Raw genomic sequence first — 24,599 nt, 5'->3', positions numbered from 1 at the left:
AGCTGGGGGTCGGCCTCTTCTCACAGGTGATAGGACTAGAGGGAATGGCTTCAAGTGGCACCAGGGGAGGTTTAGGTTGGAAATTAGGAGAAAATTCTCCTCAGAAAGTGCAGTCAGGCATTGGGACGGGTTGCCCAGGGAGGTGGTGGAGTCACCGTCCCTGGGGGCATTCAAGGAATGGTTGGACGTGGTGCTTAGGGACATGGTTTAGTGGGTGACATTGGCAGTAGGGGGATGGTTGGACCAGATGATCCTGGAGGTCTCTTTCAACCCTAATGACTGTGATTCTAGTTCAGGCTGAGGCCTGTGGCAGTGCAGCCACTCAGCTTTTGCTGACTGCATGTCTGAAGGAACAAGCACGGTGAGCAGCCACGCTTGATGTGTCTGGGTATTTTATTTCTTGTTCATGTTTTTATTTTTAATAACTGTGGAGGGCTAGGCAGGCAGGTTATGCTCACGGGTGTTGGGTTTTAATGCACGTGGCCAGAACCCCATGATTGGGTTCAGGGCATGAAGGGAGGTGCCTCGCATGAGGAACTGGGGAACCACTCTTTTCACATCCCTTTGTCTCCCCGGCAGGCGGCGGCGCACTTGATCACCGATTTTTTATTTTTATTTTTTTAATATATAAAAATATAAAAAGGGCCCGTATCCATGACAACCCGGCCCGGCCCCATCCCGCCCACACGCCGAGCAGCGGCGCCGTGGGGCCCCCGGGCGCGGCCGGCGCAGCCCCGCAGGTGCGGGCCCGGTGTGGGCGGCAGGCGGGCCGCTGCCTGCCCCTTGGCTGATGCCCGGTGTCCCCCAGCCCCTTCCCGGCCACCGGGCCCGGCCCCCGCCGCACCGCGGGGGCGGTGGCCGCCCAGCCTCCCCGCTCCTTAAAATGGAGGCGGCGGCGGCGGCGCTCCCGGGGCCCTCTCCCTCCCGCTCAGGAGCGACGCGCGGGCCGCCCAATCAGCGCGCCGTCTGCCTGACAGCTAGGCGGCGGCGGCCAATCGGCGCGCGGCGGGGGCGGGCGCGGCGGGCGGCGAGCGGCGCGGCGGGCCGGCGGCGGGCAGTCGGCGGCAGGGCGGCGATGATGCGGCTGTGGCGGGCGGCGCTGCTCAGGGAGCTGCTGCGGGGGGCGGCCGGCGGGCACGGCCCCGGGCCCGGACACGGCTCCCGGCGCCTCCCGCCGCCCCCCCTGGCCGCCCGCCGGCGCGTCCCGGCGCGGGGGCTGTGCACTCGCTCCGAGGGAGCCCTGGAGGAGCCGGGGAAGGGGGCGCAGCAGCAGCCGCAGCAGCCGGCGGCCCCCGGGGAGCCCCCCGTCACGGACAGCGGCCGCAGCAAGAACCACGGCGGGGGCGCGGAGCTGGCCGCGGGAGGGGAGAAGTGAGTGCGGGGCCGGCAGGGAGGCAGGGAGGCGGCGGCCATGCCACGGCTGCGGGGCCGCGCACGCGGCTTCCCCGGCAGGTGCGGGGCTGGGCACGGCGCGGAGGGAGGGAGGGACGGGCAGGCGGGCGGAGGGGCCCCGCCTGGAGGCGCTGCGCAGCCCCAGCCGCCGCCTCAAGGCCGCGCCGACGGGGCCACGCAGGGTTTTTTGGGGATTTCTGGGCCCGCAGCCCCGTGGTCCCGTTTCCCTTCACCCTCTCCGGCCCCAGCCAGCGCCCCCGGCGGCGTTAGGGGGAGTCCCGTCCCCTGCCCCGTGCCCCCCTCAGCACTCCTGGGGGGTTGGGTGCCTTAGCTGAGACCCCCGGGCAGCCCCAAATCCCTGCTGGGCCGCGGGGTGAGCCCCCGCCTGCGGCTGGCGGCCCCAGCCCCGGCCCTGCCCGCTAGCCAGGTGGGAAAAGCGAAAGAGGAAGCGAGGCCAAGGGAAGGGGACGCTGCCTTCGCTAAGGGCACTGCCTTTGTCAGCCTCACGCGGAGAGGAAGCCTGGAGGGATCCCGTGAGGTCAGGCAGGAAGACTTCAGCCCACTCGTAGCTCTGCTCTTGGGTATGGGCTTATGCTCCCTCAGCCTGGCGCGCAGGGGAAGAAGCCGCTGCCTTGTTCTTTCCCCCCCCTTGTCCCATCAAGTGTCTTCGCTGCTTGGCTCGGTGCTAGCCTTTTGTTTCATTGCGATATAATCTTCTTCAAAGGCGTTGGGTATAATTCCAGCTCACAGGCGCCTTAAAAATGCGTGCAGGATGAATTCTAGGATCACATGTAGTATAGTACGCAGTCACACGTGTATTGTTGTACTTGTACTATTGTTACGCACATACGGAGCCTCCTGTTTGAATTAGCTCTGCATAACGTTTTGGCACAAAAAGTTTTTTTTGGCAGTGGCTCGAGTAGGAGTGGCTTATAAAGGTTAACTTCCATTTTCAATGAGAAATGCAGACGACACCATTAAAAACTTAGGACAAAAAAACAGTATTCCAACATCTTCAACCCCTCCTTCACAGCTGGAAAGGTGATTTATCAAAAAGATAATGTTTCCTTGAACTGAGCTTTTATAACACTTCCCAACAGCTAGCGTCAATTAGGGAAGTCATGAAATTTCTAGTACATTTGATGAGGTTGTGTAATTACAAACCAGTTAGTTTTTTTTAATACTTTCTGACCTTTGACAAAAGGTGTATTTGGAAGTCAGATAGTTGTGCTTTGAGCCTTGCTGCAAAACGAACAAAGAAAATTGCATGAAACATACAGCATATAGTTAGGAATAAGGAAAGGGCTGGAAACAGTTTCTCTTCAGTTCAGGCTGGTCAGGAATTCCTGGTGGCACATTAACCACTTGCATTCTAATTTTCCTTAATACAGGATTGCAAAAAGTTCACTTAAGCATTCTTAATACGGTATGTTACATGTGGAAATCATTGCTGTGTTAAGACAAAGTGCAGGGTTCAGAAGAAGAGTGAAGTGCTTCAGAAGGCAGATTTCTGGACTAAATTAACAACTGGCCCATGTCAGTGCAGGCTATGTTCTGCCAATTCCAGCACTTTGCCATCCAGCGGACATTTGAGTTGTGTTTGGTAGATGGATTGTGGACACAAGGGGGAGGGCAGCTGTCCTTTTATACTTTTAGCAAAGACTATACAGGTATTTAGAATGGCTTAGTCCTTCATATGGTGAGTAAATAAAGGGACCTGTAGGTGATGAAATAACGAAGATCTGACTACATAACCCATATATTCCTCTGGATCCCCATGTGCTTTTTTCCCCTGAACATCTTCCTCCCACACCCTGATGTCTGCTATTTAACCTTCACTCTGTGTGTTCACCTGAAACTTAATGTATTTTGGAAAGAAGAAATATTTGAGATTAAGCAGAGGAGTGGTCCTAGGCTGGTAATTTCGCTGACTGAAGGCTGTGGATTAAAATGTAATCATCATTTCATGCTTAAATATTTAAAACACAGTAACCTAGTACTGTCTTAAATTATAAGCATGTAAACCTGTGTAATATTTGATAGAGTCTGTACTTCTCTGTTAAGTATCACTGTTTGCCTTCCAGTATTTTATACTGGACAGTAATAGGATCAAGCGTAGCTCATCTTAGTGTAAGCTACTTCTGAACTATGAAGATGTTTATTAGGGCAAGGAGGAGGAGCAAGACATGAGCGACTGATGTAAGTGCAGGTAATTTACAAGAGAGGAGGTACTTGTGTATGGAATACAGCAAAGTGGTTGTGCTTTTTACCATTTTAATTGTTTTCCTTATAAAATCACAAAGGAGCGCTAGTGCTCCTTTTGAAGGACGGTGTGAATTCTGGAGATACCTTTTTAGATTTTTTTCTGCTTTCATACCCACGCCAGATTCCAGAGGAATAACTCCCTATTAACCAGGCAGTGTTTCATCTCACTGTGCTCTCCTCGGAGAGCGGTATAATACAGGTGCAAGGCACTGTTAGAAGAGAGTTTTCATTAAACCACCTGTAACTTCCTTAGAAGGTAAGATTTTGAAGCAGCAGTTCTTGTTTTTACCAGAAGCACTCTGACATCTACTCAGAGATGGCCATCTTTGGCCTGAAAGTTACAAATGCACAGCTCGCTTTGCATCTCCTAAGTTCCCAGGTAAATGGTTACCCACCGCTGCTGCTGGGCTCAGTGTCTGTCTGTGCCAGTGGGCAGTGGCCAGTTATTTAGTGACTTGGCAGGTGTTGAGGTCTTTGAATTGGAAATCAGTCACCAGCAGGGTTGTGACCACTTCAGCGGGATGCCTGCTTCATACAGAGGAGCTGCAGGTTGCAGCCCTTGCAACTTGCAGTTGTGGGCCTGTGTTTTTGTCTCTGGTGTGCTGTTAGCCTTATCATATCTTCATATTTCCTGTTCTGTTTTGCATTTTGCCAGTTACATCTTGAAGTAGGAATGTGCTTCTAGGAGAAGGGTTCCTGGCTTTAGTCTCTTCCCTGATAGGTAGCACAAGTGGCAGTCTGGTCAGCAGGTGGGTAGCCTGCGTGGAATGAATTCTAGCTTCTGTCCATCTCTTTGAAGGCATTGGCTAAAATAAGACAAGTCAGCCACCATATTTGATATTTAACTTTTCGATTATCATCATAATTCAGCTTTGGTTAGAACAAATTTCTCCATGGAGTCTGGTCTAAACATTGTACTGACAGAAAAGGAGAAACTGAGGGAAGGAATGACAGGGACTGCAAAGTCCTTGGTTGTGGCCTGGGTGCATTCAGACGTTCTTTAAAGAGCAGTGTGGAGCACCCAGCAGTGTTCACCTGGCTCACAGATCAGAGTACAACTGAACTCTAGCGGCAAGTCCAGGTTTGATTATTCCTCTTCTTTAATTTCACCAAAAGTCATTGTTCACAAAGTGGAGAAACCTGGAATTGGGCACTAATTTGACTGTTCTCCTGCCTTGGAAAACAGGGCTCTTTGCAACCTGTGCTGAGCAGTGCTATCTTAGTAAGTGTGCTCACGGTGCCAAAACACCGCTTTTAGGTTAAGCAAACATTAGTTACTGCCATCATTGACCTGATAAACTGCAGAGCAAGCCTTTCCACCTCTATTTAACTGATAAACTTTATCAAGAGATGGACTGTTTGACACAGAGCAATTTTCTGCAAATATATTGAACGCCATCCTCTTTGCTCTGGCAGTCGGTGCGGATCCATTGCTAAATTAAGCTGACTGACCCAGTATTGAACAGCAGCAGATGTGAAAGATACAGAAACTTTCAAGAGAGAATTTACTCTGTGAAAGGTGCATCTCTGTAAGAGATGAAAATCTGAGGAAGAAGCAGATAAGAATCTAGTTGAAATGTCTGAAGCTTTTCTCTGCTCTCTCCCAGGCAGGAGTTCCCCGTTTGGATCAGCTGTGAGGTGCTGAGTTGCAGCTCAGAAACTTGTTGTGAGGGAGGATGTCAGTTAACTGGCAAACACATCCAGAGGCTTTTCGTTGAATAGGGAAGGTTCCTTCGACAGAGCTTCAGCGAGCCAGTAACAAGTCTTGTCCTCGGGAGATCAGAGGTGCAGTGTGCTGCGTGGAAGACGTGAGCTTTCTTTAGGGAAAAAGGGTGTTTTCCCTCCAGAAATTTGCTGGAGGTAGTTGCGAGCGTTTGTCTCGGTTGAATTGCCAGCCTGTCTGTGCATTAGTCAGCCAGCTTCAGTTTTTAAAAAAATCCAGCCTGGAAGACAAGGCAAGTTCTGTTGGCTTACAAAGCTGTCTTCTGTTCTTAGTATGTAAGGACAGAGTATTAAATACATTGGAAAATGAGAAGTGAGATTTTTACTGCTGATTTTTGCTGCTGGTTATGAGGAGAGGAAGGAGGTAGAGTGCAATCTGCAGGTTGCCTTAAATTTAAAAGGCTATGGCGATATAATCAGATTTTTATTAAAAATAATGAATCACAAGCCTGACCTGCTGCTGAACTATGGTAAGCTAGGGCTGCGATAAAATGCCACAATGTTCCAGTTTCAGGTAGTAAGTTTCAAGTAGGAGCTTCTATATATTTGAGTATAGTAACAAAGTAGTCTGCGTGTTATTAGGTTATAGGATGGAGTTAAAATCGATGGCTGAAATAATGCAAGACTCCATATGATCTATTTCACTTAGTTTGTGTTTATGTTGACTGGGAAACTATTTTTATTTTTGCTTGTCAAACATCAGCTGGTTGGTTTTGTCGAAATTGACTTTGTCTAGAAACAAACCTGAGTGCTGCAGGGGGCTGAGAGAGGAGATGTGAGGCCCTTTGCTGTCACTGCCTGTAGCGGTTTGGGAGCGTGCGTTGCTAGAGCAGCCTCCCAGCTGCGTGATCCAGCACACATGGCATAAGGAACTGCACACAGCCTTGCGCCCCTGCCTGCCGTGGGGCGCTTCGCAGTATCAAGGACAGGTGAAACTCTGAGGTTAAGCCCCTGGGGGTCTTCTGAGGGGCTGCTGAGCAAGCTCTCAGCATTGCAGCCTTCCCCTTCGGAAGGAATTTTGATACCTTCATCTTAAAATGGAGATGTGTTAGGAACCCGTGCAGGTGCGCCAGGAGTATATGCTCTAGCAAAATGGCTAACACGTGGAAGAATTTGAGAACTGCTGTATGATGATGATAACCACATGGACCGTTGAAGATCTATCTATACCGCGCATTTATTTACCCTACTCCATCCGTGTGCTGAGCTGCTGCTTCTGGTGCCTGAGCTAGTTCAGGTTTCCGTGTTTGGCTGCAGATGGCTTTGCTTGCTTTCACTGTAGCTGATGTGGCTTATATAAGCTTCCCAAAGGACAAGGGACTTTAAGGGGTTCCTAAAACAAACAAAAAGAGGATTGTTTTGAAGAAAATGATCCACATAGTATCATCTCTTGCTTTCTCTTATCTGCAAAACTCTTGCATCGGTCTGTTCTTCTAGTTTTATTATGAGGCATGTGGGTCTTTAAGTCTTACAAATAGTTTATGCTCTGTGTAAGTAACGCTTCTGTCCTCTGCAGCATAAAGTGGAGGGAACGGTGCTGAATCTGCTCTAAAGAATTGCTAAATATAATCTTGGAAGTTAATGTATGTCAGTAAAAACATGAGTGTGGTAAAAATGTTTTTGCTTTTGTGAAGTGTCATATTGTATACTTTAATTCAGCTTAAGGTAGGAAAAATGGTAATATTAATCTTCAAATGTTAATAAAAGCATTCTTTGAATAGCTGTTGTATTGGTAGCAAAAATGTGTTTTCTTGTGAATAATGCAAACATAAATAAAAATACTAATCCATGCATGCATTTTATTTTTTTCAGTAAAGTGAAGCAAGGTCTCCTTCCCAGCTTGGAAGATTTGCTCTTCTATACTATTGCAGAAGGACAAGAAAAAATACCAGTCCATAAATTCATAACTGTAAGTTTACTATCCCAAAGCACTGTATGAAAGTCAACTACTACAAGCCTTTTTTAACATTTGAAATGCAAGAATATAAATCAAGGAATGTTGTACATAGTTAACTGCAACAAGGAATGTAACTGCCCCCCAACACTGTTGGTGTAATTAAGTGAATGAGAATGCTCGTGTTCTTATTTGCTTATTTGCTGTGCGAGAGAATGCGTGGAAGCTTCTCTGTCTGTGGCAGGGCTAAGTAATATTTGCACTTGAGTAAAGTAGTTGGACCACTGAATTTTAAACCAAACCATCATAATCCTTCGATGTGAGAAGTAGCCAAAGTGGCAAAAGGATTAATAAAGGGTGTCAAAATGCTGTCCAAATGTTGATGATGCTGTGGCAGATGCCTTTTACTTTAATAAATACAACTGAGCGTTAGAAAACCTGTTCGTAATAGCATACATTTTTCATTTTAGTAAGTATTGTTTAATTGTGATAGGCACTCAAGTCTACAGGATTACGTACCTCTGATCCCAGGTTGAAGGAGTGCATGGATATGTTAAGACTGACCCTTCAAACAACTTCAGATGGTGTTATGCTGGACAAAGACCTTTTTAAAAAGTAAGCTCTCTGTTGTTAATGTTACAATTATGAATGGATGTTGCATGGGTGTTACTGATGCCTGTCGAGGAGAGACATGTGGTATATAGCTGTGTAATTAGTTAGAAAGGAGGTCAGGCACTCTCCTGATGTTGATGTTACCGTGTGAGTTTGTTCCGTGGTTTCATGCAGCAGATAGATGGGGTGATGTCCATAAAGGTTTCATGTATCAGCGTTACCTGCATGTGTATCTGACCCTGGACTGCAACTCTCAGTCAGATGCCAAGAAATAAATTGTCTCAGCAGGGAGTATTTTGTATGGGCATGGAAACTCTCTGCATCACTGGTTTGTAACCCAAAGTTCAGGGAACTGCTTCTGTGTAGCGTGAGATCTCCAGAGCATTTCTGGCATCCAGTTAGGGACATGTATGTAGATAATTCTAAGTGAATATATGAAAAGCAGAATGAAGCTATACTTCAAGGTATGTAGAGATGAGAACAGTTAGGACTGTAGAAGTTGCTTTGTACTGTTTTGGAAAAGATTTGTGTGCCATATTTTAGTGATACCTTTTTTTTTTTTTGAGAAAAGGCTGTGGTGAGTATAGTTAGCTGCACAAGTTGAGCACCGTTCGTGTTGTCTTCAGTTCATTCCAAGCACACTCCTTTGCTCCAGTATTTACAGTTTTTGTGTGCCAAAAAATTGTAAGCTTAGGTGCTCTTAAATCTTGAAATGAAGTTTGTAGCCTATTTTTGAGTCAATTTTTGTTCCATTTACAGAGTAAATGATGTAATACGTAAAAGTTGCTTCTTCAATGAAGAGCTTAAATGATACATTTCTGTTTTGTTGTACAACCATTTTTTGAATTTGTAAATTAATGGTGTATACTGCTATTTCTGTTTAAAGTGTGCGTATACGCATGTATACATACGTGCCTATAAGAATGTGTATGTATATATACACATAAACATATATAGCGCTATTTCTTCTGTTTCAAATATGTATTATATACATATAAAGTACATATATAGTATATTCGTGAAATATGGATTACATTTATATATGTTATATATATAAACATATAAAAGTATATTTGTTACGCATTTCAGCGTGTGGCAAATTAACAGACCAGTTAACTCTTCAGTCTATTGATGTGTGTTACTTCCTAAAGGTACACGGACTAACTTCTTCCTTGCATTTGAGCTCAAGACCAGGTCTTTGTTGGTTGTTTGTCAGCACAGTAAAAGCTGTATTTGTAGGGTGAGAAACCTTTCTGGGGCCTATGGTTGAATGAGAAAGGAAATATTTGCTTTTATATAAAACATTTATGCTAGAAGGCTTGTTTGTATTGGTGAACTAGTAATTGTGTTTTAGATGAGGGCTCTATATTAAAACTAAACAAAACAAATAAACGAAGTCAGCAAGTATTTTTTTAATTAGAGAGCTATTTTGAGACTCATACAAGGTTCCTGGATTTTTTGTTCTTCTCCAGGTGTTTGACGTGTGAAATACAATTATGTACCCACTCAGTTGTACTTACCTCAGGACTTTGAAGCTTCAGTTTCCTAAACATGAAAGTCAATGCTGTAATTCTTCTGTCAGATTGGAGTCCAAAGCTGTTAGATCAATTAAAGCAGCAAGGATAAATAACGTGGAGCAGTGATAACAGAAACTCAACTAAATCAATTAAGCACAGTCCAAGTTACCTGTAAAATATCCTAGGTCATGCATCTTTGCAGTCTATCATTATCACAAAAGTTTTAACACCTTTTTACTGGTTGTAAACTGTAGATTGCAATTTGACCTAAATGGCCTTACTTTGAAGACTTCGGGCTTTTTGGTGTCCCAGTGTTAAATTAAAAACTTGGATGAAATCTCCGTGTTACAGATGGAACAGTTTTGGTTTCCCATCTTTCATCCCTGGAGTTCTCAGAATTGAACACTCCACAGATGCACTTGTTGCAGCCGGAGTGCCTGCTGCAGCTGCATTTCTTGAGTCAGCTGTTGGTGCTGCATTAGTGTAACGCACCACATGGTCTTGGTAGCATGATGCCTTACAGAGGAAAGGTGTTGTAGCGTGCCAGTTAGCTTATGGTGTGATTTTTGCTCTTTATCTCTTGATACCCTAGCTATGGTATGACTTAATAAAGTATTTAGATGAAACTTAAGCAGCTATACAAATATGGAAGATTATCCACTCCAGTTTTCCTCATGAAGTGTGCATGTTATGACACATCCTACTAGTCAGATCTATTTTGTGACATTTTAGCAAACTTGTGTAAAAATTTCTAACAATTTTTCTAAAAAAAAAAAAAAATCCCACCTATGCCCTTTGTTTTTTCTTTAGCTTACAAATTGTTGCTGACAGAAAAAGAGGACTTGCAAAAAGCACTGTTTCTTAACTGACAATATTTTGGTCAACATGTGTGGCAAAAAGGAAAAGCATAAGGTGTTTGGATCTTATTTAGTTTGACAGGGGTGTAAACTTGAGTGAGATGGTAGCTGGGCAACACTAATAACTATGAGTTTAAACTTGATTAATTTTCTGGGTAACTTGGCTTTTTAGGCTTAGCCTTTGTCACAAGGTACTGTCTGTCCTGCTTTATTGACCTAGAATTGTGGTCCTGATAGCCAAATCTCCTCTGATCTGCTGGTAGGAAGCAGCAATCTGGGTCTGTTCCGTTCTAAGCATCTGTTACTAGATCTCAAACAGGCTTATCTATTTCCCATGGAACAGCTGTGCTGCTCTCTAAATCTAGGCAGCAAATCCTGAGGAAAACTTTAATTTTAGATGTATTTAACCCAGGTATTAATAAATGTTTTCATCCTATTTGTTTGAGGAGTTAAAAAGCTTTTGACAGAAGATGTAAAGGACTTTTGCTTTGCTACTATAAATACCTCCTATGTCAAAAGCTGTTAATGTTGAATTTATTTTTCTAAAAAGTCTAAATATTTTGAGTGCTTACACAAACCTAGTCTTGCTAGCTGGAAATGGAGCTTCACATAGTACTTGTTCTATAGCTTTTTAAGCAGAAAGATCTGCTAGTTTCCCACTCTGCTGTATAGCTAGCCTAGCAATTCTTCAAAATCTGTGAGAGTTCAGAGTCTGTGTTTTTAGCAGGTATCTACTTGCTTTAGGAAAGTAATAATTGGCAATCTGAGCCAGAACTTGAAAAAAGAAGGGGTACATGTATGATGAAAAGAAGCAAAATGATCCAACCTAAACCTTTACTTGAAGATTATACAAGTCATTGATAGGACAGATCCGAAGACTTGAATCCTAGTCTCCCATTAGAGCGTTGTTGAAGGGCATTTGGCTGTTCGAGTGACATATACTGTGAATTTGGCAGTTTTGTCCTTCTCAGGAATGAAGTAAGCAAATCAGTTACAAACCCGCTGTAGGGAGCGGATGTAATGATTTCTTACTTGTCACTAAAATATTCACGAGAGAGTCATCTGTGAACATCTATTCTCTTTGCTCATCCATCTTTCTGATGGGAGCTCATTGAACTTAATCCCTGGTTTACCCTTTGGAGAAAATAGCTTGTTGAAATGTAGTAGTAATGCGTTCCTCTGAAATGCACATCCCTGACAGAGCACGTGCAAATGCAGGACATGTCTGTAATGGACAAAATTACAGGGGGATTCAGAGCCCTTGACAACCATACCGCTGTCTCTTTCACCTTATTTTATTTTGTCCTCGTGTTCATGTGAATAGCAGTATGGTACTATTGCAGCCTAAATGCACTGGGGGAGGACAAATTGTTACGGTGGTGTGAAGTTAGGAGAAATGAAAATTTGAGATGAGGAGGTAGTATTCCTATCTTGAACTCTATTAATATGTGCAGGGCATAATAAGGGCTTGTTGTTAAAGACTGACTGTGGCAGGATTGTTATTTATTGCTATATTCGTTTAAATTTCTCCCTGTGGTCTTTTCATACTGCTCCATGTCTCCTGAGCCGCAGACCATTCTTCACCAGTGGGTTGCTTGGAACTTCAGAAACTCCACTGGGGAGATGTCAGTTGCAGAGTATTTATTAGAGGCTGTCAAGACTGGTGTCCTCTGTTGATTGGAAGTATCACTGCCCCATTAGCCAGAGCTCATTAACACCCCTATTGTTTTATCTACTCAGTAATTGTTGTGAATTCCCAGCTAGATTAACTGAACCTCTGTACTTAGTGCCTGAGTTCATACCGTTTGCCTGGAGTAAGGAGACACTAACCTTGGCAGAAGTCTAGGAACAATAACTTGCAGAAATGTGGTCAAGTCCTTAAGCAGCACAGCTGTTTCTAGAGTGATGGCCAGTCTCCAGCTTAAAGTGGTTGAACTAACGAAGTGAGCTACTAGGCTGGGTGTAAATTGGTGCATGTAAAAATGCCCTTCCTGTTGCTTCAGCAGAGTAACAAGAGGGCTGTATTTCACTGCATTCTGCCTTCTTATTGCCATGTTTTTCATGCTTTGTGTTCTTGAACCATTTTAATAGCTGTGCGTGAGCTTCAGATTTTTTTTACAAGAGTACTTATTGCTGTCCAGGTGATACACATGATGTCAAAACAAATCCAAAGGTTAAACTTAATGCATGTGTATGCTATTTTTCCTTCTGCACACATGGCTGTCATAACTCCTCTTAATTACTTCTGAAAAGGGGTTGCTCCACCTGGTGAAGGTGTCTATAATTGGAGGCTGCTGGGAACAAAAGCGAACAGGGTTTCTGCAAGCTGTGTGGAAAAAAGGGTGGGTAAGCATAGCAAATAACAACAAAACTAGCTGAAACTGTTGATTTAATGTAGGTGAACAAGTTTATTACAGACAGTGATTCGGAAGATATCAGTGTGTGCAGAAGAAACTTCTCCGCTGTTTCTCTTTCACTCTTTAACACTCTTGGAGAGCAGGGCCTACCAGCATTTGAAGTGGTTGTCAGGTGGATTTGCAGGTACGGTCTTCAAAGTACAGCAGAGTTCAAACTGTGTCTGCCTGGTGGTCTGTATGCAACCTGATTCTAATCGGGTGATGACTTCGAATAACAGGATTACTGGAAGTAATGTTTGAAGTGAAAGTATTTCCCTAAAGAGTGGTGTTTAACTTTGCTGAGTAACTCCTCATTGGAAGAACAAGTTCTCCTTCCTAGTAAGGGCCTCTGTGTTCTCCACTTCTCATCTGTCTGGATGAAGTGTTCCTGCTTTTGTCAATGCTACCAGAAAGCACAGTCTGAATGTTAACAAAACTGTTAATTTGGAGTTGAAGCCTCCCTTTCTCTTTCTTGCCCTGGGATAGGGCTGTTAATCCCCTTTATCAGGCAGTGCTTTAACTGCCGTGATAACGCTCCCAGTTCCGCTCCCATCGACACACCACTTTGAACAGCTTGTCTCAACTTATGTTCCCATCTTTCCCTCCCTCTGTTCTGCCTAGATAAGTCCTTTTCTTTTCACCTCATCTTTTTTTTTATAGGCAGCAGATGGGCTGGTGTTCGGTGGGCAGTGATGTGACTGTTTTGGGTTAAAGGACGGCAGAAATGGTGATGGCCTGAAGCAAAGGCCTTTGAGTGCTGTTAGTTTTTTAGTTTGGATGTTAGCAAGGACTTCCTTGGTTTTTCTATTCTAACAGACTATTCTTTTTGACTCAATTTGGTTCAATTTGGGCTGCTGGCAGCTTTCTTGCTTGTTAGCTCTCCTTTGAACAAGGGCTGGGCCAGATGGCTGGCACCAGCGCTGCTCCTAGGAAATGGGTGGCTTAGATCCCTTGGCAAGCCTAGGTGCTACCTGAAGGCAAAGTGATGTTACCTCACTGGACAACCTCACAGCTGGAACTTGAAATGAGAGCTTTAAAAAAAAAAAGGCATAAAAGTGAATGTAACGGAACAGTTGTGGCTAATATTTAAAAATACGGAATAGAAAATTCTTTTAGGCCTATTCTTTTAGGCGCATGACTTAAAAGGACTGACAGTCTTTATTTAAGTAACCTGTAAGTGCTTGTTAAGTAGTCTTTTTGTCAGCTTTGTCAAACTAACCATTTTTTTTAACTTCTTGCAGGTGTGTACAAAGTAATATTGTATTGCTTACTCAAGCTTTCAGGAGGAAATTTGTCATTCCAGATTTCATGTCGTTTACTTCGCATATTGATGAGCTATATGAAAGTGCTAAAAAACAGTCTGGAGGAAAGGTAACCATGCTTGTAAATTCAATATGAAACTTCTCTAGATTTGTTGATACTAACCAAGTTCATTTGTTCTTTTTCGAGTAGAGAGATTTTTCTTCACATTTTTAGCAAAATGTAAAACTGATAATTGATTAAAATAGTTATGGAAGCTCAATTGTATTTGCAACTTGTAAACTAAGATAGAATTTTAGCTCCATACCTTTAACAGTCTTTTGAAGTTTTGAGGTTAAAGAGAGAAAATAGTGTTGTTCATTTTTAATTTTACCTAAATTATAAAACCGCTGTATAATTTGTGAGACTAATGTTAGTCTATAAAAGTTATACTACTTTACGTAGCTGGTAAGTTGTATGACAGAAATAATTGTCAATGCTGCGCTGAAGTTAGTAATTAAAGTTTATTCTGGTGCTTATTTTCAGTGAGCAATTAATTAAAAACCCCAGACTTTGTTACAAGTTAAAATATTACTGTGTGGAAATCCTAAATCTGACATAAAATAGGACACATTGCTGCTAAAACATGCTGAGTTTGTTCTTTCATTGGAAAAAGACTTTATCTGATAATGTTAATATCAATATAATAATTTATGAAGAGGTTTTAGATTTTTGTGGGCTAATTCAGTTGGATCTGTTATCCTTTCCATAGGCATTTATTAAAATTAACATATGCTAACATATAGCTAAATATTTTGGATGGTATAACGTATGTTTTTATTTTTCATTGTGGTAGGTTGCTGACTATATTCCACAACTGGCCAAGTTCAGTCCTGATTTGTGGGGCGTGTCACTTTGCACAGTGGATGGACAAAGGTATATTTTTAACTTGCAGATTTTACCATTTCAGTGACTTAAACTCTGATACATACAGTGCTTCATAGTATTGTATCTCTGACTAAACAAAAAGCTTTGTTGGAGTTGTTTAAGAAGTAAAAACTACATGATCATCATTCTTGATTTTTTTTTCCAACTTCTGTGAAACTGAATTATTTTTCAGTTTTTAAAAAATACCATTTAAATAGTATTTGTAACTACTATTTAGAGTAGGATTATATTGTTCTTCTGAGCTGACAATAAATTGATAAAGCTGAGGGTGATTTCAGTGATTACCAAAGGGCAAAATGGAGACAAAGCTTATGTAAACTTTGCAAACTGATGATCTTTATCCAATAGCATCCATGCTTTGAGCTATGTATTGTTTTTTGTAGGCCATGATGTTCCTAAAAGTTAGTAATAGTAGTTTGGTAAGAACATTAAAATGCAGAAAAGGAATTACGATCACTATACATCATTGAAAAATTTCAGATGTGTATTCTGTAAAAAGGAAGTATTCTCTAAGGGAAGCACTGTACAAGTGTTTTGATGTGCCTCCTAAATGCATTAATTTTCTGAGCGAAGCATTACACTAATGTTTCAGCTTCCTACTTAAGTGGCTGAATTATAATGTATCAATAGTAAAATACCTTTAAAAGGGGGAAAAAAGTTCCCCTTTTCGATCTCTTGAATTAGCGTTTTTCTTTGTTTTGGATATTACAACATATACTAATGGAAGCTTTTATAATATTAACTTTTATAATGTTTAATGTTGTCTAATGATAGCTTTTGTAATGCCAAAACGTTTCTGTGAATTTCTTTGAACACTTCGCAAATTTTCTGCAAAGAAAAGAAGCAAATGCACTTCTGATTTTGCCATCAGACAAATGGTGTCTTGGAACCTTTTGTTTTAAATGAGGCTTATGCTGCTTGTTTAAGTCATTCTTTTGAGCAGTCTGAATTAGGTGTTGAAAGTAAACTTTCCAAAAGATGGTATTTCACGATTGCAGTAAAATACCTGTGCCAGTATATGGAATATATGTCCAGCCATTCAACTTCTGCCCTTGAATTCCAAAACTGATCTGGCTCTCATCTTTGTTTTGGTATCCTTCAATATGTACAGGGACTATATTCAGATTGACTGTACTCTGTTGCATAAGTGTGGTACTAGAGTTCTGAGGTGACTATTGCTCTGGTACAAACCTATTTCTTAATTTGCTTTTATTTTGCTATATCTGTAATAATGGCCAACAAGTGACTTTGCCTTGTTCAGTTTATGGAGGCAGTTGTTAAAACCCAAACCTTTTTTGTTCTGCTTTTTAGGATGTAGTTTACATAATAATCTGTTTCTAGGTGGCTGTTCCTGTTATGTTGAAGAATAAATGAAGCATTTAATATTGCACTTGTCACAGATAGCAAACAGGAGATTTTAAGCGTCTTCATATGTGTTTTTCTCAGGCATTCTGTTGGAGATACCAAAGTTCCTTTTTGTCTTCAGTCCTGTGTAAAGCCTTTGAAATATGCTATTGCTGTTAACGATCTTGGCACAGAGTACGTGCACAGATATGTCGGTAAAGAGCCTAGTGGATTAAGATTCAACAAATTGTTCCTGAATGAAGATGGTAAGAGTTACATAACATTTAATAATGCAAATACTCTATTTCAGAAAATCACAAAACAAGCTACCTGTTTTTTTCAGTCTTTTCATTTTGCTCTATCTTCTTAGGTCTTACTGGTAGATACTGTCTCCAAATATTTCACTCAATTTTGCTTAATACAAAATGCTAGTAAAATAAGCAGAATTCGGCAAGTTGGCTAATATCTAGCTGTGGGGAAAAAAAAAAGGATTTTGATAATGAAGGAATTTGAAATGTATGCTTATAATCATGCTTTCATTTAGCTGAGTTGATAGCAAGTGTTCTTCAAACACACCTTTATGCCTTCTGTAAAATGGTGGTGGAAAAAATCAAAGATCTAAATAAATTTAAAAGAAACACATATACCACTTGCCTTCTCAGTGCTGTGAGAAGCAGGTGCTGAAGCCAAATGCCAGTGCTGGCTAGCTTCCAGAAGTGAAAGTGAGCACACCTTCCCGTGGAATATTCTAAGTGGAATTTGGCTAGTGATTCAAAATAATGTATGTAATATATATATATATATATATATTTCGAGACAGGGATGCTTTAGTAAGAATTTCTTGTATAGTGCTTACGTAGATGATTTCTTTTTTATATTGTATTAGTAATGAGGCATGAAAATGCAGTTTTGAAAGGCGTTATGGTGAAAATCTGAGAAAGATGACTCATGTAGCCTTAGAGGAAGTGCTGGATGTTATCTCTGAAACACAAATGCTGCTTCTAGCAGATCTTCCTCAGTAAAAGAACAGACAATGTTTCTGTTGCCATGGTACTCCAATTAATATTTGATTAATAGCATAAGACCTAGATATTTTTGTCAAGGACTGTATTGAATTCTGACTTTCATTGCAAATATTAATACAGATATTCACAAATTATAATGCATGATTATATTTAGACAATGCATAATTATATTTAGACATACCTTGAAATCCCTTTTCCCAACCTTGTGCATCAGATAAATTTTGACAGTTCATTTCTTCTTTTTAGCATGTTAGTGATACTCACGTTGGTATTTCATTATCATTTCCCAAGAGGGAATTCAGGCTTGTTGGCATTGTTCTGGCTTTCCTAATAGTTCTCAAATACAGTGTCATACAGTATGAGGAAGACTGCATTTCATGTCGTAAGAAAGCTTTAATATTAAAAAAAGACTTAATTGGATTAAGTTTTTCTGTTTTTCATCTTAATAGAATGACAAAATCTAGTAGCTTTTATTTGCTTTTTATTACACTTTTTAAATTAAATTATGAGAGAAGGTGAATTGCTAGACTTCTTATATTACTGTTGGACTTTAACAGCATTGGACTGTCGTATAACAAGAGAATTGGCTTTAGTAAAAGTTTGACCGGTGCGCATGAAGTGAATAGAGAGGACTCATGCACATGATGCAATCGTTATTAAAGTGTGTGGCTGGGACAACTGACATGAGGAGACGTGCTGGATGCAAGCCTGTTCGAGCTGGTTCTCTACAGGCCTTAAACAGAAAGCAGAAGTCAGTCACAGGGAGAGGAAGGGAAGTTGTGCTTCTGGAAGTGAAAGAGACAGGGAAGAAAGGATTACAGTTTACAAGTAAATATTAAGTGTTGTCTGAAGTTTGGATATGCAGAGTGTCTGGTAGGTTTAACGTAACTTGGACTGGATTTGAAAATACAGAAGGTATTCATTTAATCCATTTGCTTTCTAATTACTCTGATATGGTGGGATTTCATGTTTGTAGTCAGGATTTTATAAAGTGATCTGCAGCTATTTGGAAACTGATTAGATCTGTCTGAAGCTTTTTTTTTTTACCTAGTATATTGAAGGTTACTAAAATAGGGAGGTACTGCATCTCTTTGTTTACTAGTACTGAGATTCAGGCTGGAAAGAATGGAGAAAATTAAAGAACTTTAAATCAGAGCTGAAAATGCCACCTTCCAACAAGAAGCATTGCTAAGAATCATGCGTGTTTTGAGTAAGATCTATTCTGTGCAACGTGAATTTGGAATCTTCTGCAGCCTTGTGAATATTCAATTTTAAAGCTTTTTTTAATCAAAGGAAGCATGGTCTATCATACAGGTCATGTTTCTGGAGGATTAAACCAGATCTCACGTTAATTAAAAATTGCTTCTGGTTGCTTCAAGTAGCTCAGGAAGTTCACATAGTGAAATGTGTCTGAAATATGCATTATTAGGATCAATAACTTGTTAAGGTCACCAAACGGCTCACAGTATTTTTCATGATTTTAAGCTTGTGATGCAATGTGTCTGACAACACTTGGATATATGCACAGTTAATCTTTTATCCATATGTGGCCTTTTGAGGACGGTAGAGTTGGTCCGGTGACTTAATTTTTGTGGCATTTAGTCCAGTAATAAACGTGTCTCACTTGAACAGGGGACTGGCAGGAAATTGTTGGTGCTGCTGAAATATTTTTGTTAGCCAAAGATGGGATTCCTTGCTTTTGTATTAGACAAGCACATGCTGATGTCTCTTTCAGAAGGAAGTTGTCGTGGGAACGGTTGTGTGCATTAAAATGTCTGTTTGGTGCCTGTGTGGCAACTTCTGCTTTCTGTGCTCAACGAATGCAAGCCAGAGCTGTGCAAGTAAGGCCAGTGGTGGGCCAGAAAGGTCTGGAGAAGCGGCAGTGGGGAAGCGGAGTAACCTGAGCTGCCGAGGGAAAGGTCTGGGTCACACGTGGCGTGACTGCGTGGCAGGCTGCTGGAGCAGCTGGTAGTCAGGAGGTATAAAAAACACATCCCTTTTTCTCTAAGAGTGATCTGCAGTGGAGAGATCCAGGTGACTAAATCATGTTTTCTTTTGAGTTGAGATACACCTGTTAAATAGGTCTTCATTCCTTGTGCTAAAGGGCGTTGTCTGCAAGTACCTCCTTCCCGCAGTAAAAGCAGAGCTGTATCTCAGAGAACAGCCTGTGTCCTATTCGGAGGCCACGAGGTGGGTTGTTTATGCAAGAGGCAAATGACTCAGTGTTAGGCTTAGGGCATCCCAGTTTAAATTGAATGCTTATTATGACTTGTGCTTTTCATTAAGGGTAAGAAGATGAATTTACCCCGAAGTATAATGAGATGATACAAGACAAGAGACTTGCAGGGAAGCAGTGTAACAGATGTTTTTTCAGTCTAAGCAAATCATTGCCTTTATTTGATTAGTGTGTGTGTTTAGAGATGTATGCCAGTTAGCTTTCCAGAGTTCGCTATCTCTTTCTGAAGATAAGCAGATGAGTCTGCTCACCTCTTCAGTGCACTGTTGCAATTACGCTATCAGCCTTCATTCCTTGTCATTGTACAATATGCAGTCCCTTTGCCGGTGGCATCCACAGTGAGGGAGATCAGTAGTTGCTGCTGCTTTAGAAAGAGACCTGTGCGGGGCTTTTTTAAAAGCTAACATAGTGTCTGAACCCTGAGAGGTAGAAAAATTACCTGGGATGGAAGTAGTATTGACAGGAATGAATGACATCTCTTCTTTGAAACTAGCAGGAATCTTTCAGAATACAAATTTTTATTTAAACACCATGTAAGTGTTTTTCTTCTTTGTTTTGTCATCCATCAGTTGTAGATGCTCGTGTGTGGGAAGTGGTTGGATAGTGTTGTTTGGGAAAATACTGAGAGCTGCTTTCTGGGAGCTGGCTGTCCTGATAGGGTTGACTCTGCTTAGAGGAAGGAGGCAGTGGTAGACTGATGGAAGGTATCCTGCTGAGGTCTGTGCTGGATGTGTTGGTGTTAGGCAGCAGCAGGAGGGAGCTCTCGTTCGCGTGGTGAGCACGAGGCGTGCTGTGCCTCGCCTTGGTTGGTGAGGCACCAGCAGCAATCGTGCTGTGTTGACTTGTCAGAGGGGGAGCCAGACAGCTTCATTGCAGAAGCATGTTCAGGAAACCATGTTTCATTTCATCAGGTTCTTGCTGTTCTTCACGTGAGGGCAGCACATGCTGATAGATTGGTAGGAAAGTGGTGAGAGTTTAGCTTGGTAAGACATTAGCCATTGAGGGACAGGAGTCTTCAGAGGAGAGGAAAAGTTATCGAGGCTGCTTGTGATGTTGAAGGTAAGTGGGAACCAGAGCATGTAACTCTCCAGGCTGAAAGGGGAGGTTAAGGGCTCCTCTGGGTGCCACTTACAACTGCTGAAAAGCAGTTGTGAAGATGAAGGCTTGTACCTCTTCCTGCTCAGGGCAGGTGATATAACGAGAGCCAGTGGCCCCGTGTCGTGGCTCAAGGAGTGCAGGTTGGATGTTAGGGTAAACTTGTATCCCAGGAGGAACAGGATGCTCAGTGAGGTACTGGATTTGCAGTGTTCGGAGGGTTTCAAGGCTCAGCCAAAGCCAGGACTGACCTGATCCGACCCTGGCAGTAGCCTTGCTTTGAGGGGGGGCTGGCTGGAATGACCTCCGCAGGTCCCTTCTGGCTGGCAGCCTGTGATGCTCTTCAATCCTCGTTTGTTTTGCAGCGTGTTACTGAGTGGCGTTGAGCTTTTTGGTCCCTAATGAGACTGAGTTAGGAAGCTATTGAAATGACACATTTTTCATACTCAAATGTGGTTTTAATAAAAAGTCACAAATTTTTGACCCAGGTCACTGGTATTACTGATAGGAGTAGAACAGGATGTGTGGTGTATGCAGATCTCAAGTACAGTCAGATGAATGAAAATGAGGACAATTCATGGGTTGATTGCAGACACAGACTGGCCGAAATGACTTCAGAAACATTAGTATATAGGTTAAGTTTATATCTTAGGGGAGCTTCAAGTTTTTTGGACATAAGTTCCTGGTCTTGTCCTTTCACTAATTGAATAACTTTTTTTTTTAAATCTTTTTAGTACTGACTTTCTGAAAAATACTAAAAGGACCTTGATTTTTTTTGGAGATTATTCTGATAGTCAGGGATGGCTAAGTGCCATTGACCCTGACCCAGTGTAAATTTCATGGGAAAACAGTATGTGTGTGTACATACAGTGTATCGGACTGATCTCTAAGAAGCAATTATCAAGTTCCTTTAGTGTGTATTAACAAAAGTGAATGCTTTGTATTTCTAATTGATTTTTTTTCCAAATTTGGAGATAAAACAAATAAAAAGAGGAATTTAAACCTGTCACAGTATCGAAGTAGTGAAAACTAATTGACTCTTTCAGACACTAGAACCCTTAAAGAGCAACATCCTAGTTAAATGGTACAGCAAAAGTGTTAGTTTTAAAAAAGGAAAGAAATCTGTAGGAGGTAGATGTTGATGAATGAAAACTACTAGTTAAGAAAAGTAGACAACTGATAAGGATTTTTTTAAATAGTGTTTCTTCCAGTGGGAATGCAGAAATACTGCTGATATGGAGATTAGTGATAAAAAGACGTAAACATAGCAGGTGTAAGCTAACTGTAAAATGTTAACTCTTGGTGAGGATGAGTAAAGTGGTGTATGTATTTCAGAAGAAGCCAATAGAAACCTCTGTTTTTTGAAAAGACCCAAGTTTTTGTGTTTAAGTACAGCAATAAGGAAATTCAAGAACTGGGATTTTTTTTAAAGTAACTGTTGAACATTTTAAATTACAGAGACTTGGTAAGTTGGAGAAAAATTGGAAAGTCCTTTGGGGGTTGTTCTGCTTGCAAATGTTGTATTTATCAAATCTTGGATCAATGCAGAGGATTCAAAATCTTCAAGAAAAGACATTGCCAGTCTGATTCTTTTACTGGGTTGTTATGGAGCATTAGGCTGAGTGTGTTCTAAGCTTTAAAGTGCTTTGCTCAGAATTACAAAAAACTTACAATATTTTTAGTGTTACAATTTAGGATTATATAGTTTAAGATTATATTCTATCATTGTAGTTTCAAGTCATATATTTCATATTTATCATTTTTCACTTAAGCACCTGTTTTTGATTGACAAATGTGTCCTGGGATATATTTGTAATTGAAAACTTTATTTCACAGACAGGCCTCATAACCCTATGGTGAATGCTGGAGCAATTGTGATCACATCTTTAATCAAGGTAAAAAATTAACTTTTAGTTTCTCTATGAATATTTTAATGGAATGTAGAAAAGTATTGTATGTTTTCGTTGCCTGTGTTGCAATATCGGATGGCAGCACTAGCAGGTAGACCAGCTGTAATGTTTTCTAAGTAGTAACGCTTCCAAACAAAGGCAGTATTAGACTAACAGTTCTTAAAAAGAAGTAACAGTGCAGCTGAAAAATTTTCTTAATAGTGTTTTTAGTTTTGTTTCCTTCTTTAACTGCATAATAATTTATATTCTCTCGAGAGAATTGTCTGGTATTAAATGTTAAGAGTATGTCCTCAGAAATATACTTTATAGCACTCAAATATGTTTCTGAATGTCTAATGCTTATATAGCATAAACTTACAAGAATATTTTTTGCTGTGCAGAAGAAATAGAAGATCCTGTAATTTGTATGAGCAATGTAGTTATATTCCCACGTCAGTCTTAATTCTAAATTTGTCTACTATTAACATACTGTGCGACTGAATTACGTTGAACTTTTGATATGTAGTTTTGTTCAGGATGTTAAATGTGCTTTCTCAAATGTGTTTAGAAACAGTTACCTCTATTTTGCTGAGTAAACTGGAAGCTGAGTAAAGACTTAACATCTTTAGCCCATGATGTTGCGACTTCTGGAAAGCAGTATTTTCTTTTTCATTAGAATAACTATATATCTCTTGAAGTTGTAAATGGTGGAAATTTCATGTAATGCTAATGTTTACCAGATACTTTTACTTGTTTTTCTGCCTTTTGTTTTTTATAGCCACTGATATGAAAAATATTTTTGGAATTCAGGATACCTGCTTAGAGTTCTGGGGAACATGTCAGTCCCCCCGAGTTCTGAAGTAGGAAACTTAATACTGTTACTGGAGAGATCTGAAAATCTTGTTTACAGCCTTTGTCTTGGTTATGTTTCACAGTTCGTTAGCTAGTGTGTTTCCTACCTCCTCTTTCCAAATTGTTGATTTTAAAATTACTTAGATCATGATTTTTCTGTTATTTTATATTTAAAGAAGGTGTAAGAACTCCTGCTTAAAGACATTTATCTTTAATAGCTGTAGGTGAAAGAAAATGGCCTTAAGTATGACAGGTAAATTTATTCGCGTTTAATATTTTTTAAAGGTTGACTGAGCATTGAAATTCACTTGGATAATAGTGAATTTTAAAATCTGACTTAACACACTTGTCAAATGTCAAAATGTTAGATGTACTAGAACATGTCCTATTGGTCGTAAGGCAAAACACAAGCATGTGCCTCTTGCAGAAGGCACATAGTTCTTGATAAATGGTTTACTTGTAAATAGATAAAATGGTTTTGTTTACTGCATGTAATTGTGATATTTGTTAGAAGATTGGGGGGTTGTTTTTGCAGGGTGGGCTTTGTGGTTTTTTTTTCTGTACTGTTCTTATGAAGAGTATTGCACTGCACCAATGTCTTTGCATGTGGTAACTGCACGTCTAATGGGCGCATATCACACTTATCACTTCATTATTTGTTTTCACTATGATTACAATGTAGATATTCATGTACTGCTTTCACTAAGATACCATTTATCATTTGAATAACTAACCAAACTAAACATACCATTCTGAGGAAAACTACATAGAGGGCTACAGAAAATAATAGCTATATTTTTTTGTGGAAAAATACAGCTATTTGTTTACAGCTATCTCACAGTTTGTGAAATAACTTCCTTACAATCTGCAACTTAGCAACATTCCGCCTAACTATACAGTGATTTAAGAAATTCAAGTTTGTGTTGGATTTCATCTGACTTACCCTTTTTTCCTGGAAAAGGTGGCTTCATTAACCTTTTGTTCTGCCCTCAGTTCCTCTGAAATCCTTCTATCTTCATTTAAGATGTTACTTACATATATTGACTCTGTTTGGCTTGTGGAGTCTAAGAAAATTAAAGGATCATTAAACATGGTTGAATTTATCCTGTATGCCAGGTTTATCTAATGATAGCACATTGATAGCTATGGAGAGACTGCTGTATTTCAGTGTTAAGAATGCTGTTACCTCCTTTGAGATATGTTTGCTATTTTATCTCTTTCTGAGATATTGGTAAAAACAAGTCTTGCAAAACCTACAACCGTTACGTTGTGCAGGACTCAGCAGCTGTTAGCATGCATGATTTTGTACGTAACTG

The 24,599-nt window shown here is 40.9% G+C and overlaps 1 protein-coding gene across 4 annotated transcripts in view; it reads left to right on the top strand.

Annotated features, from left to right (window-relative positions):
• Positions 1 to 1,029: 1,029 nt before the first annotated feature.
• The window catches only part of GLS (glutaminase), a 58,494-nt gene continuing 34,924 nt past the window's right edge, over positions 1,030 to 24,599 (top strand). Inside the window, exons 1-7 of one of the 4 annotated variants that reach the window (XM_066999049.1) lie at positions 1,030 to 1,371; positions 7,192 to 7,288; positions 7,767 to 7,888; positions 13,897 to 14,026; positions 14,751 to 14,830; positions 16,289 to 16,452; positions 22,379 to 22,437. In XM_066999049.1, coding sequence (XP_066855150.1) covers positions 1,076 to 1,371; positions 7,192 to 7,288; positions 7,767 to 7,888; positions 13,897 to 14,026; positions 14,751 to 14,830; positions 16,289 to 16,452; positions 22,379 to 22,437 — 948 coding nt within the window. In that variant the 5' untranslated portion in view covers positions 1,030 to 1,075. Of the gene's footprint in view, positions 1,372 to 1,396; positions 1,453 to 1,893; positions 2,434 to 7,191; positions 7,289 to 7,766; positions 7,889 to 13,896; positions 14,027 to 14,750; positions 14,831 to 16,288; positions 16,453 to 22,378; positions 22,438 to 24,599 lie in introns of those variants that run through there. The other 3 variants (XM_066999051.1, XM_048058207.2, XM_066999050.1) reach the window with 3 other exon arrangements.

Source organism: Anser cygnoides, chromosome 6, assembly GCF_040182565.1.
Source record: "Anser cygnoides isolate HZ-2024a breed goose chromosome 6, Taihu_goose_T2T_genome, whole genome shotgun sequence".
In the NCBI taxonomy this organism is placed as follows: domain Eukaryota; kingdom Metazoa; phylum Chordata; class Aves; order Anseriformes; family Anatidae; genus Anser; species Anser cygnoides.
Note: the sequence above shows the minus strand (reverse complement) of the source record. Positions and strands in the feature narration are given on the sequence as shown.